The sequence below is a fragment of the Ranitomeya imitator genome, chromosome 5 (assembly GCF_032444005.1).
Source record: "Ranitomeya imitator isolate aRanImi1 chromosome 5, aRanImi1.pri, whole genome shotgun sequence".
In the NCBI taxonomy this organism is placed as follows: domain Eukaryota; kingdom Metazoa; phylum Chordata; class Amphibia; order Anura; family Dendrobatidae; genus Ranitomeya; species Ranitomeya imitator.
This window is the reverse complement of record NC_091286.1, coordinates 524654794-524675142: the sequence shown is the minus strand read 5'-3', so window position 1 is coordinate 524675142 and position 20349 is coordinate 524654794. Positions and strand designations below refer to the sequence as shown.

The window sequence follows — 20349 nt, the reverse complement described above, 5'->3', positions numbered from 1 at the left end:
CGGTCGGGTGGATAACGATGGCCCCCGGGAGTTGTGGCATGCGGAAGTCTGGCAGAGCAAGACGTGCCAGTTCGGGTGGCAGGGCTACGGGCACAGTGTCATCCAGTGCACGGACCTCGGAATGCTCCGTGTATAGGCCCAAGCCGGGGCCTAAACTTCTACGGCCGGCAGGAGCGTTACCCGAGGTAGGGGGAAGCCACGGGGGAGGGCACTGCAGCCAGACACAATCAGAGGAGCTCTGAGAAAGAATCCCACAGGCATTTGTGAGTCATGTTTGCGCTGGGGGCTGCTCACCACGTGTAGGGCCCAGACACACTGTGCACATAAATCTTCCCAGACACCGATGCTGCCCCACACAAGGCCCATTTTTCACTCCCACATATGACAGGCGCTCGTACTGAGAATCTACTGCTGGTGCCCACCGCCGACCTGGCTTCTCTTACCAGTGGTGCGCGTCACTGTATGATGCCACCGCGGATGGCTGGGCTTCAGCGTTGTTGCAATGTGGACGGTGCCAGGAACCCTCCATCCACTATCCCGTTGTCCGGGAGGTGGAGAGGGACTGACCGCCTCCTTCCATAGCTGCTGATTGTCAGTGGTGATGCAGTGTGGGCAGCGCGAACACCATAACTGCCTCTGGACATCCTAGGGGGTTGACTCCCTTAGGATGGAGCAGGGCTGTTGATCCGACTGAAATAAGCCTGGTTCAGAAGAGGGTACATGGAGGTGACACTCCATGTTCTCGTCCGTTGTTGGTGTGGGGAGATCGGAACCCTGAAGGGTACCGTCGCCCCTAAAGAAGCTCATGCATACCTTTTAACGGTGCAGGAGAGGGTACGTGGAGGCGACACTGCATGTTCCCGCCTGTTAGTTTGGGGACATCGGAACCATGAAGGGATCTGTTGCCCACTTTAATCCATTGTAAGGAATAAAGAATAAAAAGTAAAAATAAAAAATTGTGGTCTGAAGATCAGCCCCCCACAGACACTAAACATGAACTGATTCGGCTGGAGCCAGTGGTTGGTGTATACTGCAGAAGAGGGCTTAATTTTGTTATATTCACTTAGTGTCAGCCTCCTAGTGGCAGCAGCATACACCCATGGTCCTGTGTCCCTCAATGAGGCGAAGGAGAGATTATATATATATATATATATATATATATATATATATATATATATATATATATATATATATATATATATATATATATATATATATATATATATTATTTTTCTGTCAGTATGGCCATGTGAGGGCTTATTTTTTGCGGGGCAAGTTGTATTTTTGAACGACATAATTGGTTTTAGCATGTTGTGTACTCGAAAACAGGAAAAAAAATTCCAAGTGCCGCAAACTTGCAAAAAAAGTGCAATCCCACACTTGTTTTTTGTTTGACTTTTTTGCTAGGTTCACTAAATGCTAACACTGACCTGCCATTATGATTCTCCGGGTCACTACGAGTTCATAGACACCAAACATGTCTAGGTTCTTTTTTTATATAAGTAGTGAAAATAAATTCCCAAATTTTCTGAAAAAGAAATTGCGCAATTTTCCGATACCCGTAGCGTCTCCATTTTTCATGATCTAGGGTTGGGTGAGGGCTTATTTTTTGCATGCCGAGCTGATGTTTTTAATGATACCATGTTAGTGCAGATACGTTCTTTTGATCTCCCCTTATTGCATTTTAATGCAATGTCGTGGCGACCAAATAAGGTAATTCTGGCGTTTCGATTTTTTTATCGCTACGCTGTTTAGGGATCAGGTTAATCCTTTTTTTTATTGATAGATCGGGCGATTCTGAACGCGACGATACCAAATATGTGTAGGTTTGATTTTATTTTTATTGTTTTATTTTGAATGGGGCGAAAGGGGGGTGATTTGAACTTTTTTTTTTTTTTTTTTCATATTTTTAAACACTTTTTTTTTTTTTAGTTTTGGCATGCTTCAATAGAAATGCTAGCACAAAAAGAGGATTCAGAGATCCTCCAAAAACTCAGCACCACATACAAGTCTCTAATGTGCAGTTATATGCCAAGCAGCCACCCCCTCCATTAATTTGGTAGGTTGTGAGTGGCTGCCTCATCGGTATTTCTGCACCTGTGTTGCCGCCATCTTAAACCACATGGTTCCACTGCATCCTGATAGTGCATTTGTTTGGAGGCCCAGGTAGATAAGCATCTCCTGCCCTTTTTGCTATTTTTCGGCATGCTTCAGTAGCCAGAGGCGATTGAGCTGCCATAACTCAATCGCTTCTGCTACATAGAGGAGATGCTCAGATCGCCCCTATGTAGTAGAATTATAGCACTGCTATGAGCGCCAGCCACAGGGTGGCGCTCATAACAATCTGGCATCAACAACCAAAGAGGTCTCAAGGAGACCTCTGGTTATCAATGCCGACGCACCGCTGACCCCCGATCACGTAACCGGGGGGGGGGGGGGGGGGGGGTGATTGGTGCTCATATTTCTGTCCCGATGGCTGGAAGCGTCCATTAAATGCCACTGTCAGAGTTTGACAGCGGCATTTAACTAGTTAAGAGGCAAGGGTGGATCGCGATTCCACCCGCGCCTATTGTGGGCACGTATCAGCGGGGCTTCTGAAGTCAGACATACTATGCTGTCCGACGTCAGAAAGAGGTTAAAGAATAACATTGTCAAATTCCATATTGTTTTTGCTCTTGTTTTCAGTGTACTGAAACCATTCCTGCATGATCCTCTAGTGGAATGGAGTAAACCGGTTCGTGGTGGCAGTAAAGTTCAAGCCAATGAGACAGGCGAGGTTGTCAATGAGAAGGTGGGTGCATGGCTCTGTTACATGGTGATTGTGTGATAAATCTAGCCGGACGAAGAAATAAAACAAATATCAAATGGATATCGGCTCCTCGTTTCATCCTCATTAAGAAGTTTCACCCTTTCCCTACCCAGACAGTTCTTATTTTTGCATCTTTTTCCATCCCCTTTTTCCAAGGGGCCATAACGTGTTTATTTTTCAGTCTAGTCGTAGATGTATGAGGCTTTTTACCCTACTTATTTTTGATCAAAATCTAAGTAACCTATTTAACTTAATGGGTGCAGAAAATCTGCAATATAAAAAACAAGCAGATGCACCATATGTGGGGGAAAACTACTGTTTGGGAAGGAAGGAACGCTATTTGACTTTTTGAATGCGAAATTTGATTGAATAACTAGCAGACGCTATGTTGCGTTTGGAGAGTTCCTGATGTGTCTAAACTGTGTAAGCAAAAAGTTACACCATTTTTGGAAACTAGACCCCTCGAGCAATGTATCTAGATGTGTGCTGAGCACCTTGACTCCCAAATGCTTCATAGAAGTTTATAATGTATAGCTGTGAAAAATTTTTTTAACCCCAATTTTTTTTTTTAAGAAGGGTAGCATGAAAAATTGCACAATATATTTTGGGGTCAATTTTTTCCTGAGTACGAAGATACCCCATACAGTTGGGAAAATAACTGATGAGAAAAGGTGTCCAGCAGCAGAGGTCACCTTTTCTCATCAGTTGTCTTTGTTCTGCCTACACAGGCTCTCATGTCCCTGCACTACCGAAAGATTTGATCCCACGAGTGAGCTGGATAACTTTTTTTTTTTTTGCAGTGAGGAAAATAAGTATTTGATACACTGCCGATTTTGCATGTTTTCCCACCTACAAAGCATGGAGTGGTCTGTCATTTTTATCATAGGTACTCTTCAACTGTGGGAGACAGAATCTTATAAAAATATATATGATTTTTACATAAATAATTTGCATTTTATTGCATGAAATAAGTTTTTGATAGAATAGAAAACAACTTAAGATTTAGTATAGAACCTTTGTTTGTAATTACAGGGTTAGTGCAGTTCTTGATCAAGTTTGCACACACTGTGTAGTAGGGATTTTGGCCCACTCCTCCATCCAGATCGTTCAGGTTTCAGAGCTGTCGCTGGGCAACAGTGTGTTTCTGCTCCTTCCAAAGATTTTCTATTGGGTTCGGTTCAGGTCTCTAGGGGTGCAGTGATCATGTTGATACCACTGGTGTGTCACAGAATTTTATACCATTTGGCAGTGAAGAAAAATTACATTTTTACACCAAAATTTTGTTTTAGCCCCAAATTTTTTATTTTCACGCTGGGAAATGGGTAAAATATCACACCAAAATGTATCCCACAATTTTTGCTGAATGTGGAAATACCCCATATGTGATTGTACATATCTGCTTAGCCATACTGTGAGACTCTGGAGAGACGGGTGTGCCATTTGCCTTCTGGAGAGCACATTTTCCTAGAATAGATTATGGACACAATATACAGCCCCTAATTGCTAGAAGAGCAGAATCCCCCCTCAAGTGACCCAATTTTGGAAACTAATGCTTTTGGGAGTTTATCTACAGGTGTAGTGATGATTTTAACTCCATGGGAGTTTTCCAGAAACAAGCAGCAGTGGATGTTGCTGAGTGAAAATTGCAAACTACCATTGTAGTTACCCTTAGGCCAGTCTCACACGTCCAGATAATTCCGGTACCGGAATTATCCGTGTCCGTGCGTTTATGTGACACATCAGTGTGGCACACGTGTGCCGACTGGGTACCGCACGCAGTGTGCAGGAGACAGCGCTAGAGATGAGCGCTGTCCCCTGCATCTGGTGCTGAAGCCGCCATTCATATCTTCTCTCTAGCAGCGTTTGCTGGAGAGAAGATATGAAAAATCCCTTTTTTTTTTTTTTTTCGTGTTTAAAATAAAGATCCCTGTCCCCACCCCCTGTGCGCCCGCCCGCTGTTAATAAAATACTCACCCGGCTCCCTCGCAGCGTCCTCTCCTGGCCGCAGCTTCTCCTGTATGAGCGGTCACGTGGGGCCGCCCATTACAGTCATGAATATGCGGCTCCACCCCTATGTAATCAGCGGCCCCACGTGACCGCTCATACAGGAGAAGGTGCGGCGAGGACAGGATGCTGCGAGGGAGCCGGGTGAGTATTTTATTAACAGCGGGCGGGCGCATAGGGGGTGGGAGGGGGGTGGCGACAGGGATCTTTATTTTAAACACGAAAAAAAAAAAAAAGGATTTTTCATATCTTCTCTCCAGCAAACGCTGCTGGACAGAAGATATGAATGGCGGCTTCAGCACCACGTGGGGGGACAGCGCTTACTCTAGCGCTGTCTCCTGCATGGCACACGGACCCATTGACTTTAATGGGTCCGTGTAATCCGTGCGCTCTCACGAACACTGACATGTCTCCGTGTTTTGCACACGGACACATGGTCCGTGAAAACACGCTGACATGTGCAGAGACACATTGATTTCAATGTGTCTACGTGAGTCAGTGTCTCCGGTACGTGCGGAAACTGTCACCTCACGTATCGGAGCCACTGACGTGTGAAACCGGCCTTAGATTGTAGTTCCCAGCTTATGTTTCTGGCGGCACGCCCATGTAAATTAGGCGGACTCTCATTACTGCAGAAATGCCAGACATGTGGATGCGAAATGTGGTTTAGGTACACTGTGGGGCTCAGACGAGAGGAGGAATTTGGAAGCACAGAATTTGCTGGATTTTTTTTGTGGGGGGGGGGGGGGGGGTGTAGAGCCATATCACTTTTTCAGAGTCTTTGTGCTACCAGTAACGTGGAAACCCCCGGTTAACAGACGATGGACATAAGTGGGCACTTGCTTTTTTATGGATTTAGTTGAAGCTTTTATTGGGGACATTTTACATACTGTTTGGGATAGCATTTATCTGGCGGTCTACGCTGAGCACTTACATTGGGGGTTACCATCTAAATCACTGAGTGACGGGATTCAGATGAAACCCCCCTCCCCCCCCCCCCCCCCACCGAGGGATCCATTCACTGTAATGAGGCAGCCGAGTTAGTCTGGACTCCGTCTGGCCTCTGTTCAGCGTTGTCGTCCTCCTCAGAACTGCACAAAATTGTGGCGGATCGTTCTTTTATGCAATCCTGAAAATACAGACACCGCCGGATCACAGGTCAGATGGCATGCACAGTGCCTTCATCTGCCTCATTATAGGGAATCTTCCGCCAGAGTTTCCGTCTGAATCACGTATTTCAGAGATTTACATGGAAACCCCGGTGTAAGCGCAGAGCGCAGGATAAATGTGCACAGAGCCTTACTGCGATCTCTGGGAGACAGAATGAAAAAAATCAGTAGTATGCCAACAATTGGTTCTATTTATTTTTTTATGTCGTGTCTCGTGCAGTATAAGTGATTAGACAACTTTATTCTTTGGGACGGTGCCATTATAGCGATGCCAGATTTGTATCAGTTTTTTTTTCTCTTTGGCTGCTGTCACACACTAAAAGATGCTTTTTTGTTCAAAAACTAGTTTTTGCATCACCATATTTTGATAGCTATAATTTTTGTATATTTCTTAAGACCATCATGTGAGGTATTTTATTTGCAGATCAAGTTGACGCTTTATTGGTACCATTTTTGGTCACATGACCTTTTTTGTTTGCTTTCTATTCTGATTTTTCCGAGACTGAATGAACAAAAAACAGCAGTTCAGGAGTTGTTGTTTTTTTTTTGTATACCGTTCCACATTTGGTAAAATTAATAAGGTTGCTTTAGACAAGGATCACACATGCGAGAAACACGGCCGAGTCTCGCATGTTAATCCCCGGCATTGCCGCCGTCACTCAAAAGCGGAACGTGCGGCTCCATGTATTGCTATGCAGCCTCACGCTCCGCTCCGGAATGCAGGCGGCAGTGTCGGGTATTAACATGCGAGACTCGGCCATGTTTCTCGCATGTGTGATCCAGGCCTAATTCTTCAGGTGACTCCAAGCGATACCACGTTTATATAGTTTTTTTTTATTTTTTGGTGCTTTTACACAATAAAAACTATTTTAGAGAAAAATTATTTTTGCATTGCTTTATTCTGAGAGCTATAACATTTTTATTTTTCCACTGGTGCAGCTGTATGCAGCTTGTTTGTGGGACAAGATGACTATTTCTCAATAACATCTTTATTTACATTCATCTTTTTTTATCTCGTTTCATTTGACTTTTTGTTCAACGGTATAATAAGTTGTTTTTTGCCTCGTTTTTTATTTTAAAAAGTTTCACAGTGTTCACTGAAGGGGTTAACTAGTGGAACCGATTTATAGGTCTGGTCGTTCATATATTTTTGAATTATTATTTTGTGATTTATTTTTTTTTTTTTTACTTCTTTACTTAGTCTGTATATGTGACTTTCACTTTTTTAACTCTGCCTCTGATTGCTCATAAAGCATTGCTTTATAAATTGTTAGTGTTGCAATGACATACAAGCTTGATACACCATGCTCTGAGCATGGTGTAAGTTTGCTAACTCTGGTAACCCGGATGTCGTCATGATGACATCTGGTCACCATGGCAACGATCGGCCCCTTTCGATGACGTTGTGGAAACACCAATCGGAGGGCAGATGGGGCTCCCTCCCTCTTCCAGCCTTCTAAATGCTTGGATCGATATATCGATCACAGCATTTAGCGGGTTAAACTGCCGTGAGCAGGCACCACTAATGGATGTGTGTCGGGTGTCAGCTCAACACCTGGCGGCTATCGCCCGTGCACAGTCTACTGTGTGCAGGGGATCACCATGACGTGTGTATATGAGAATAACATGGAGGACAGTCTGTGAGGGAGAAAACATGGAGAACAGTCTGTGAGAGAAAGAATAACATAGAGGTCAGTTTGTGAGGGCAAGAAAAACATGGAGGACAGTCTGTGAGGGCAAGAATAACATGGAGGACAGTCTGTGATGGTGAGAATAACATGGAGGACAGTCTGTGAGGGCAAGAATAACATGGAGGACAGTCTGTGAGGGAGTGAATAACATGGAGGACAGTCTGTGAGGGAGAGAATAACATGGAGGACAGTCTGTGAGGGAGAGAATAACATGGAGAACAGTCTGTGAGGGAGAGCATAACATGGCGGACAGTCTGTGAGGGCAAGAATAACATGGAGGACAGTCTGTGAGGGAGAGAATAACATGGAGGTCAGTCTGTGAGGGAGAGAACAACATGGAGGACAGTGTGTAAGGGAGAGAATACAAATTTTCCCCTTTTTTAAGTTTATCATATGGTAAAATAAATGGTGTCTTTGAAAATTATAAGTCATCCTGTAGAAAACAAGCTGTCATACAGCGATGGATGACTAATAAAGTTTTGACTCTTAAAATTAAGACAGGAGAAAAACAATGGCAGTGTGTCCAATGGGGCAAAACAAATGTAAGCACCAATGTTTATATGAATACTAGATGGTGGCCCAGTTCTAACGCATCGGGTATCTACTTATATTCTGTAAACAGTCTAATTCTGTTTGTAATGGAAATCCCGCGTTGCTGATTGGTCTCGACAGCTGCCCACGACCAATCAGCGACAGGCGCAGTCCGGCTGCGAATTGGCCCGGGATTTGAACCACGCTTTGCTGATTGGTCACGCCCGGCCGGCTGTGAGCAATCAGCGATATTGAAGCAGTCCGGCCGTGAATTGGCCCGGGATTTGAACCACGCTTCGCTGATTGGTCGTGGCCGGCCGCGTCCAATCTGTGATACTGGCGCAGAATTCAAACACCGCTTCACTGATAATGTATATATTTTACCCGGAAAATCCTGTGTATTCATTGCATTATTCTTAAATCTTCATAAATAAACTACATACATATTCTAGAATGCCCGATACGTTAGAATCGGGCCACCATCTAGTGTCTTATATTCTAGGTTCTTCAAAGTAGCCACCTTTTACTTTGATAACTGCTTTGCACACTCTTGGCATTCTCTTGATGAGCTTCAAGAGGTAGTCATCGGGAATGGTTTTCACTTCACAGGTGTGCCCTGTCAGATTTAATAAATGGGATTTCTTGCCTTATAAATGGGGTGGGGACCTTCAGTTGTGTTGTGCAGAAGTCTGGTGGATACACAGTTGATAGTCCTACTGAATAGACTGTTAGAATTTGTATTATGGCAAGAAAAAAGCAGCTAAGTAAAGAAAAACGAGTGTCCATCATTACTTTAACCCCTTTACCCCCAAGGGTGGTTTGCACGTCAATGACCAGGCCAATTTTTACAATTCTGACCACTGTCCCTTTATGAGGTTATAACTCCGAAACGCTTCAACGGATCTTAGCGATTCTGAGATTGTTTTCTTGTAACATATTGTACTTCATGATAGTGCTAAAATTTCTTCGATATAACTTGCGTTTATTTGTGAAAAAAACGGAAATTTGGCGAAAATTTTGAAAATTTCACAATTTTCCAACTTTGAATTTTTATTCTGTTAAACCAGAGAGTTATGTGACACATTATAGTTAATAAATAACATTTCCCACATGTCTACTTTACATCAGCACAATTTTTGAAACAAACTTTTTTTTTCAAGGAAGTTATAAGGGTTAAAATTTGACCAGCAATTTCTCATTTTTACAACCAAATTTACAAAACCATTTTTTTTAGGGACCACCTCACATTTGAAGTCATTTTGAAGGGTCTATATGGCAGAAAATACCCAAAAGCGACACCATTCTAAAAACTGCACCCCTCAAGGTGCTCAAAACCACATTCAAGAAGTTTATTAACCCTTCAGGTGATTCACAGCAGCAGAAGCAACATGGAAGGAAAAAATTAACATTTTACTTTTTAGTCACAAAAATGATCTTTCAGCAATAATCTTTTTAATTTCCCAAGGGTAAAAAGAGAAAATGGACCTCAAAAGTTGTTGTCCAATTTATCCTGAGTACGTTGATACCCCACATGTGAGGGGGAACCACTTTTTGGGCGCATGGCAGGGCTCAGAAGGAAAGGAGCGCCGTTTGACTTTTTCAAGCTAAATTTGGCTGGAATTGAGATCGGACGCCATGTCGCGTTTGGCGACCCCCTGATGTGCCTAAACAGTGGAAACCCCCCACAAATGACCCTATTTTGGAAACTAGACCCCCTAAGGAACTTATCTAGATGTGTCATGAGCACTTTTATCCCCCAAGTGCTTTACGAAAGTTTATAACGCCCGGGCGTGAAAAAAAAAAATCCTATTTTTTCCACAAACATGATCGTTTAGTCCCCAATTTTTTATTTTCTCAAGGGTAAAAGGAGAAATTGGACCCCAAAAGTTGTTGTCCAATTTGTCCTGAGTACGCTGATACCCCATATATGGGGGGGGACCACTGTTTGGGCGCATGGCAGGGCTCAGAAGGAAAGGAGCGCCGTTTGACTTTTTCAAGCTAAATTTGGCTGGAATTGAGATCGGACGCCATGTCGCGTTTGGCGACCCCCTGATGTGCCTAAACAGTGGAAACCCCCCACAAATGACCCCATTTTGGAAACTAGACCCCCTAAGGAACTTATCTAGATGTGTCATGAGCACGTTTATCCCCCAAGTGCTTCACAAAAGTTTATAACGCCCGGGCGTGAAAAAAAAAATTCCTATTTTCTCCACAAACATGATCGTTTAGTCCCCAATTTTTTATTTTCTCAAGGGTAAAAGGAGAAATTGGGCCCCAAAAGTTGTTGTCCAATTTGTCCTGAGTACGCTGATACCCCATATGTGGGGGGGGGGACCACTGTTTGGGCGCATGGCAGGGCTCAGAAGGAAAGGAGCGCCGTTTGACTTTTTCAAGCTAACTTTGGCTGGAATTGAGATCGGACGCCATGTCGTGTTTGGCGACCCCCTGATGTGCCTAAACAGTGGAAACCCCCCACAAGTGACCCCATTTTGGAAACTAGACCCCCTAAGGAACTTATCTAGATGTGTCATGAGCACTTTTATCCCCCAAGTGCTTCACGAAAGTTTATAACGCCCGGGCGTGAAAAAAAAAAATTCCTATTTTTTTCCACAAACATGATCGTTTAGTCCCCAATTTTTTATTTCCTCAAGGGTAAAAGGAGAAATTGGACCCCAAAAGTTGTTATCCAATTTGTCCTGAGTACGCTGATACCCCACATGTGAGGGGGAACCACTTTTTGGGCGCATGGCAGGGCTCAGAAGGAAAGGAGCGCCGTTTGACTTTTTCAAGCTAAATTTGGCTGGAATTGAGATCGGACGCCATGTCGCGTTTGGCGACCCCCTGATGTGCCTAAACAGTGGAAACCCCCCACAAATGACCCTATTTTGGAAACTAGACCCCCTAAGGAACTTATCTAGATGTGTCATGAGCACTTTTATCCCCCAAGTGCTTCACGAAAGTTTATAACGCCCGGGCGTGAAAAAAAAAAATCCTATTTTTTCCACAAACATGATCGTTTAGTCCCCAATTTTTTATTTTCTCAAGGGTAAAAGGAGAAATTGGACCCCAAAAGTTGTTGTCCAATTTGTCCTGAGTACGCTGATACCCCATATGTGGGGGGGGACCACTGTTTGGGCGCATGGCAGGGCTCAGAAGGAAAGGAGCGCCGTTTGACTTTTTCAAGCTAACTTTGGCTGGAATTGAGATCGGACGCCATGTCGTGTTTGGCGACCCCCTGATGTGCCTAAACAGTGGAAACCCCCCACAAGTGACCCCATTTTGGAAACTAGACCCCCTAAGGAACTTATCTAGATGTGTCATGAGCACTTTTATCCCCCAAGTGCTTCACGAAAGTTTATAACGCCCGGGCGTGAAAAAAAAAATTCCTATTTTTTTCCACAAACATGATCGTTTAGTCCCCAATTTTTTATTTTCTCAAGGGTAAAAGGAGAAATTGGACCCCAAAAGTTGTTGTCCAATTTGTCCTGAGTACGCTGATACCCCATATTTGGGGGGAACCACTGTTTGGGCGCATGGCAGGGCTCAGAAGGAAAGGAGCGCCGTTTGACTTTTTCAAGCTAACTTTGGCTGGAATTGAGATCGGACGCCATGTCGCGTTTGGAGAGCCCATGATGTGCCTAAACAGTGGAAACCCCCCACAAGTGACCCCATTTTGGAAACTAGACCCTCTAAGGAACTTATCTAGTTGTGTGGTGAGAATTTTGAACCCCCACGTGCTTCACTAAAGTATATAATGCCCAGGCGTGAAAATAAAAAATCCTATTTTTTCCTACAAAAATGATATTTTAGTCCCCAATTTTTAATTTTCCCAAGGGTACCAGGAGAAATTGGACCCAAAAGTTGTTGTCCAATTTGTCCTGAGTACGCTGATACCCCATATGTGGGGAGGAACTACTGTTTGGGCACACGTTGGGGCTCGAAAGGGAAGTAGTGACGTTTTGGAATGCAGACTTTGATGGAATGTTCTGCTGGCATCATGTTCCATTTGCAGAGCCCCTGATGTGACTAAACAGTAGAAACCCCCCACAAGTGACCCCATTTTGGAAACTGTACCCCCTAAGGAACTTATCTAGGTGTTTGGTGAGAAATTTGAACCCCCACGTGCTTCACTAAAGTTTATAATGCCCAGGCGTGAAAATAAAAAATCCTATTTTTTCCCACAAAAATGATATTTTAGTCCCCAATTTTTAATTTTCCCAAAGGTAACAGGAGAAATTGGACATCAAAAGTTGTTGTCCAAATTGTCCTGATTACGCTGGTACGCCATATGTGGGAAAAAACTGTTTAGGCACACGTTGGGGCTCGAAAGGGAAGTTGTGACGTTTTGGAATGCAGAAATTGTCTGCGGTCGTCATGTTCCGTTTGCAGAGCCCCTGATGTGCCTAAACAGTAAAAAAAAAACACAAGTGACATCATTTTGGAACCTAGACCCCCCCCAAGGAACTTATCTAGATGTGCCCCCTTTTTGGAACTAATGTACGCTTTCTTGTAAAGTAAATTAGTAGTGCATGGAGGTGTGGTACAATCTGAAGCAATCCTTCATACACAGGCCAGGTTTTTCGGGGCAGGTGTCGCATTGATAAATGGTGTCCTTGCGTATTCCCCTTTTGTAACACACTCGGCACCTTTTTTGCGGCTTACCTTTTCTGCCGGTTGGCGGGACCACCCCCGGAAAATGCTGGCCTGGTACGATACGAGCACCTTCAGTTCCGGAAGTACTGGGGCCCTCTCCTTCCGGAGTACCAAATATCAGGGCCTTAACCACTACCTCCTGGAACTGAAGGTACGACGTATCGGTGTGGCGTGCACATCGTAACAGCAGGAAAGCGTTGAGCATTGCCATTTGTACGATGTGGACGGCCAACTTTTTGTACCACACCTTGGCCTTTCTCAAAGCACTGTATGGTTGGAGGAGTTGATCAGAGAGATCAACCCCCCCCCCATGCTTTTGTTGTAGCCCAGTACACAGTCCGGTTTGCAGACCTGTGTAGAGGTACCCCGTACAGTGCTGAGGGCTCTGCCATCACCATGTATGGTGGTCAAGAGAAGGACATCCCTCTTGTCCTTGTACTTGACCACCAGCAGGTGGTCGCTACATTGGGCCTTGCTCTCACCTTTTCTGAGCATCTGCCGAAGTAGCGTCTTTGGGAGGCCTCTCTGATTTTTGCGCACAGTACCGCAGGCTGCGGTACCTCGCGCAGAGAGGGATTTGTAGAGTGGGATGCTGGTATAAAAGTTATCAGTATAGAGGTGATAACCTTTATCCAGCAGTGGGTGCACCAAATCCCACACGATCTTCCCACTCACTCCCAGGACAGGAGGACACTCAGGGGGTTCAATCCTGCTGTCCTTCCCTTCATACACTCTAAACCTGTGGATGTACCCTGAGGCACTCTCACACAGCTTGTAGAGTTTGATTCCGTACCTGGCCCTTTTGTTGGGCAGGTATTGACGGAATCCGAGCCGCCCCTTAAAATGGACCAAGGACTCATCCACGCAGATGTCCCTTTTGGGCACGTACACTTCAGAAAACTTTTTGTTGAAGTGTTCGATGACCGGCCGAACTTTGAACAGACGGTCAAAGTTGGGGTCATCTCGTGCGGGACACTGTGCATTATCGGAATAATGCAGGAATTTATGGATGGCCTCAAAACGTCTCCGAACCATGGCCATTCGGAATACTGGAGTGTTATATAAAACATCTACACTCCAATATTGCCGCATTTCTGGCTTCTTCACGATCCCCATGTGGAGGACCAGGCCCCAAAACTGCATCATTTCAACTGCGTCTACAGGAGACCAGTTGGAAAATGATGTACCGGGGTTTTGCTCCAAAAATTGACGAGCATACAAATTAGTTTGCTCCACCATGAGGTTAATAATATCCTCAGAGAAAAAGACTTTGAAAAAGTCTGTTTCTGTGAGGCCCGTGGTGTCAAACTTGATTCCTGATTCTGCCACAAAATCAGGAATCAGTGGCTCGTAATTTTCGGGGGGCGAGGTCCATGTGGGTTCCGCAGTGGGGAGCGCTGGTTCAGGAGTGGTGGGGGCTGCCTCATCTTCTGTCCTGGGGCGTCTGCGTGGTGGTTCCGCAGGACCCGAGGAGGAAGAGGAGGAGGAAGAGGATGAAGAATCAGAAAAGTGAAGAAAAGTGGGATCCTCTCCCTCGCTATCAGTGTTGGAGGCAAGGAAAGCATATGCCTCCTCCAATGAATAGCGCTGTTGGGACGAGCGGGACATTTTTGTGTGAATATGGTGATTGGGTGCACTTTATTGATAACTGTATGTGTATGTGCGGGGGGATAGTGATTTGTGCAAACTTATCTGAAAAGAAAATGCTAAAAGGAGAAGAAAAACCTGTAAAAAAAAAAAGGCAGGCACAAACTCTGATAAGAGAACTGCGTCACTTATCAAAGTTTGGCGGCTGCGGGATGTGTGTACGGAGGTTGCGCAAAAAGGCTGAAGGGAAAAAAGCGAGCGCGAGAGTTGATCGGTGAACTGCGTCACCAATCAACGCTCGGCGGCTGTTAAATGGGCGCACGGAAGGAGGTGCAAAGGGGGGTAAAAAGAGGGGGAAGGGAGATGGGGGTGGAAGTGGGGATTGGGCAGGGATCAGTGATCAAAAGGGGGGTGAAAAAAAAAAAAGGAAAACGGCAGGCACAAACTCTGATAAGTGAACTGCGTCACTTATCAAACTTTGGCGGCTGCGGAATGTGTGTACGGAGTTGGCGCAACGGGGGTGAGGGAAAAAAAGCGAGCGCGAGCGTTGATCGGTGAACTGCATCACCAATCAACGTTCGGCGGCTGTTAAATGGGCGCACGGAAGGAGGTGCAAAGAGGGGTAAAAAGAGGGGGAAGGGAGATGGGGGTGGAAGTGGGGATTGGGCAGGGATCAGTGATCAAAACGTACGGTTGTAGTCAGGTGGCGCAAAAGGGGGGTGAAAAAAAAAAAAGGAAAACGGCAGGCACAAACTCTGATAAGTGAACTGCGTCACTTATCAAACTTTGGCGGCTGCGGAATGTGTGTACGGAGTTGGCGCAACGGGGGTGAGGGAAAAAAAGCGAGCGCGAGCGTTGATCGGTGAACTGCGTCACCAATCAACATTCGGCGGCTGTTAAATGGGCGCACGGAAGGAGGTGCAAAGGGGGTAAAAAGAGGGGGAAGGGAGATGGGGGTGGAAGTGGGGATTGGGCAGGGATCAGTGATCAAAACGTACGGTTGTAGTCAGGTGGCGCAAAAGGGGGGTGAAAAAAAAAAAGGAAAACGGCAGGCACAAACTCTGATAAGTGAACTGCGTCACTTATCAAACTTTGGCGGCTGCGGAATGTGTGTACGGAGTTGGCGCAACGGGGGCGAGGGAAAAAAAGCGAGCGCGAGCGTTGATCGGTGAACTGCGTCACCAATCAACGCTCGGCGGCTACTAAATGTGCGCACGGAGGCGGCACAAATGGGGGTGGAGGGGGTAAAAAGAGGGGGAAGGGGGGATTGGGGTGGATGAACGGGGATTGGGGTGGATGAACGGGGATTGGGGTGGATGAACGGGGATTGGGCAGGGATCAGGGATAAAACTTACGTTTAGTTGTCTTCTTTCTTTAGCAGGGATTGTGGTGCTACAGGCTGCTGTGGCACCACAATACCCAGCACGGCAGGGAGATACAGGCACAAAATCCAGCAGGGAGATCCAGCAGTATGACCGCTCTGTAGGAATCCTCAGCTAGAATGAGGACCCTGCAGAGCGGTCATACACAGGTCAGGCAGGTGACACAGACAGGTCACAGAGCGGTCATGCTGCTGCTGTGACCTGTCATTGGTGGGATCGACCATAACATCGATCCCACCAATCAGAGCTTTCCTGGTGACCTGGCTGTGACCTGCCTAGGATCGGATCTGTTCGCGCCATCCTAGGCAGGTCACAGCCAGGTCACCTGCAGGGCACAGAGCGGTCACAGCGTGATCGCCGCTGCGCCCTGTGATTGGCGCGATCGACAATGACATCGATCGCGCCAATCGGCTCCTGCAGGCCCTGCTGGGCCTGCACTGTGTCCTATCCTAGGATCGGTGCTATTAGAGCACCGATCCACGCAGGTTCCGGCAGGGCACCGCGCGGTAATACCGCGCGGTGCCCTGCGATTGGCGCTATCGATGCGATCGGCGATCGCGCCAATCCGGGGTGTTCTTGCCGGTGCCTGGCGTTGCCAGGCACCGGACCTAGGATCGAGTACATCGGTACTCGATCCTAGCCTGTGACCTCATTGTTTCAGCCGCTCCGATTGGCTGAAACAATGAGAATGGCTGTGATTGGCTGTTCAGAATTGAACAGCCAATCACAGCGATCGAGAGGGCGGGTGGGCGGCGACAATGCCCTGGATGCCGAGGCCATCTCCACCCAGGTGAGATGGCGTCGGAATTTTAATGCGATCACCGCGACTTAAGTCGCGGTATCGCATTAAAGGGCAGGACGTACTATCCCGTCAAGGGTCAGATAGGCCCAGGGCACCTCGACGGGATAGTACGTCCAAGGTCACAGAGGGGTTAAGAAATGAAGGTCAGTCAGTCCGAAAAATTGGGAAAACTTTGAGTGTCCCCAAGTGCAGTGGCAAAAACCATCAAGCACTACAAAGAAACTGGCTCACATGAGGACCGCCCCAGGAAAGGAAGACCAAGAGTCACCTCTGCTTCTGAGGATAGGTTTATCCGAGTCACCAGCCTCAGAAATCGCAGGTTAACAGCAGCTCAGATTAGAGACCAGGTCAATGCCACACAGAGTTCTAGCAGCAGACACATCTCTACAACAATTGTTAAGAGGAGACTTTGTGCAGCAGGCCTTCGTGGTAAAATAGCTGCTAGTAGTGTTGAGCGATACCGTCCGATATTTGAAAGTATCGGTATCGGATGGTATCGGCCGATATCCGAAAAATATCGGATATCGCCGATATCCGATACCAATACAAGTCAATGGGACACAAATATCGGAAGGTATCCTGTAATGGATCCCAGGATCTGAAGGAGAGGAAACTCTCCTTCAGGCCCTGGGATCCATATTCATGTGTAAAATAAAGAATAAAAATAAAAAATATTGATATACTTACCCTCTGACGCGCCCTGGTCGTCACCGCTGCAACCGCCTTGCTTTCGTTCCGAAGAATGAGCGCGTTAGGCTACGTTCACATTAGCGTTCCGCTAATGTGCGTCGCTGTTGCGTCGGCGACGCAGCGGCGATGCAGCGGCGACGCGCCCCTATGTTTAACATGGGGGACGCGTGCGTTTTTTTTGTTGCGTTTTCTGACACGTGCTTCGTTTTCGACGCTAGCGTCGGACGCAAGAAAATGCAACAAGTTGCATTTTTCGTGCGTCCGATTTTCGTCAAAAAACGACGCACGCGTCGCAAAACGCAGCGTTTTTGCGTGCGTTTGCGCGCGTTTTTTGGTTCGACGTGCGTTGCGTCGCCGTTGCGTCGCCGACGCACCGGCGCGCAACGCTAATGTGAACGTAGCCTTAAGGGCCTTCGATAACGTCGCGGCTTGTGATTGGTCGCTGAGCGGTCATGTGACCGCTCACGCGACCAATCACAAGCCGCGACGTCATCGAAGGTCCTTAACGCGCTCATTCTTAACAATGAGCGCGTTAATGACATTAACAGGACATTAACAGGACAATGACCCCGAACACACCACCAGGCTGTGTAAGGGCTATTTGACCAAGAAGGAGAGTGATGGGGTGCTACGCCAGATGACATGGCCTTCACAGTCACCAGACCTGAACCCAATCGAGATGGTTTAGGGTGAGCTGGACCACAGAGTGAAGGCAAAAGGGCCAACAAGTGCTAAGCATCTCTGGAAACTCCTTCAAGATTGTTGGAAGACCATTCCCAGTGACTACCTCTTGAAGCTCATCAAGAGAATGCCAAAAGTGTGCAAAGCAGTCATCCAGGCAAAAGGTGGCTACTTTGAAGAACCTAGACTATAAGACATAATTTCAGTTGTTTCACACTTTTTTGTTAAGTATATAATTCCACATGTGTTAATTCATAGTTTTGATGCCTTCAGTGTGAATGTACAATTTTCATAGTCATGAAAATACAGAACAATATTTAAATGAGAAGGTGTGGGTTAATTTGAGGGTGCCACCAATTTTGTCCTGCCCATTTTTGGAGTTTTGAAATTATGTCCAATTTGCCTTAATTTTTTTTTTTTTTTGTGGTGCTCCAATACACACAAAGGTAATAAACATGTGTAATTGCAATAATTTTCTGGAACAAAGGTGCCAACACTTTCTGCCATGACTGTTTATGACCACCATACGCATCAGATGGTCAGCAGATCGGCTTAAATTTAGCTAAATCTCTTGTCTGTGACCAGCCTAACAATACATCAGAGTATATAGGAGAAGTTCCCATATACCTGAGATAGTTGTCGATACATGGCCTAACCTATAATACACACAAATGCGTTCTCAGTAGAGAAGGGAATAAGCTGATGCCAGACACCTTTGTGTCTCTTATTAGAATAGATTGAGTATGTTGAAGTTGAAAATGCTCAACCCATCTTTTCTGTAATATCAGCTATCAAAGGAGAGTCACGACACCACCATACATGTTGTATGATTTGCAGATCCTTCTGAAATCGGTGGGTTTGTGTGACAGTCATCTAATGTGTATGACCAGTTTAAGCTGATTTGCTCTCATGTTGTCATACTGTGCACTTTATATACAATCTCTTTGCTTCGTCCCCAGGCTAAAACCCATGTGCTTGATATAGAGCAGCGTCTTCAGGGTGTGATTAAAACCAGGAATCGCGTAAAAGGCCTTCCTCTGTCCATAGAAGGACATGTCCATTATCTTATTCAAGAAGCCACAGATGAAAACCTTCTCAGCCAGATGTATCTAGGATGGGCACCCTATATGTGATCACTTTCTAATCAACTCTCCTGGTTTACTCTGCTTGCATCCCAAATTTTGTTGGGTTCATAGGTTTTATAAACCCCTGCCAGTCATTTAGATTAGCAGACTTCAACAGTGACCTGACATACAGTTTGTCAGACATGTGTGATTTGCTTCTGATTGGAAAATATAGAATTATTGTGCATTATAGGAAATGTCCTGTAAAGTACCGTGCACTGCAAATTCTCTGAGAAAGACATTCCCGCACTTTCCGAATCCTGCTGTGATAAGCAGATCTGAAGGACTGAACACATCTGTCTTCTATCATTAATGGAAATTTCCACGTTTCGGATTTATGAATAAAACACTTCCAGTTACTCTGTGCACAAACTTTATATTCTAATCACATATAAACGCCATTGATGAGGGGATCAATGTGCTCACATAATAGAATTCATCATCTTTGCCAGCACCCCTCAATCCATTGCCAGTAGGTCAAAAACTTTGAAAGGTGTAAAAAAAAATAAATATATATATATATATATATATATATATATATATATATATATATATATATTGTGCTGTGGATTTATGATTGGAATTAAACGCAAGTCCTATATTACATTCTTTTATATAATGTACTGTTGTGAATTAAATAATATGGAGAACATAATAAAAGCATTTGTTCAAGGGGAATTCCACTTTTCTAAAGTTGAAATTAAAAAACAATAAAAGTTAAATAGAAGTCTTTGCTTTCCTTCATTTTTTCATGGTTTTTTTTTTGTATATTGTCAAGTAGGAAGTACAGTTTATATACAGTTGATTGGCTAAGCGGTCATTAGATATGGATGGAGCTCTTTATTTTTTTTAACCATACAAATTTTTATTAAATCAGAAAAAGGCATACAAAGAGAACATTCCCAACCAGGGAAACGAAAAGGAAAAACGAGGGGGAAGGGTATAGAAAAAAAAAAGGGAAGGGGAGGTATAACATAGCAGAAGATAAATCCAAAGCCCACGACGTCATATCTACAAGGGCATAATCAAGAAGAACAACATCAGAGAAGAAACATTTCTAGTAGTTATGAGACAAAGCAATAAGAGACGCGAAGGACGACGAGCTCCATAAATCCCACCATGATAGAACCTTATTTTTTTTTGTAAGACAATCAGCGGTAATAGATTCATAACTGAAATGAAGATTGATTTTGGATATAAGTTCGTTCCTAGACGGAATAGTAGGA

At 45.2% G+C, this 20349-nt stretch overlaps 1 protein-coding gene across 2 annotated transcripts in view; it reads left to right on the top strand.

Moving 5' to 3' along the window:
• ATR (ATR serine/threonine kinase) overlaps nucleotides 1–19850 on the top strand; it is a 251380-nt gene extending 231530 nt beyond the window's left edge. For both annotated transcript variants that reach the window (XM_069727562.1, XM_069727561.1), the window contains exons 46-47: nucleotides 2686–2791; nucleotides 18959–19850. In XM_069727562.1, the coding sequence (XP_069583663.1) occupies nucleotides 2686–2791; nucleotides 18959–19132 (280 nt within the window). In that variant the 3' untranslated portion in view covers nucleotides 19133–19850. The remainder of the gene's footprint in view (nucleotides 1–2685; nucleotides 2792–18958) is intronic.
• Nucleotides 19851–20349: the final 499 nt, after the last annotated feature.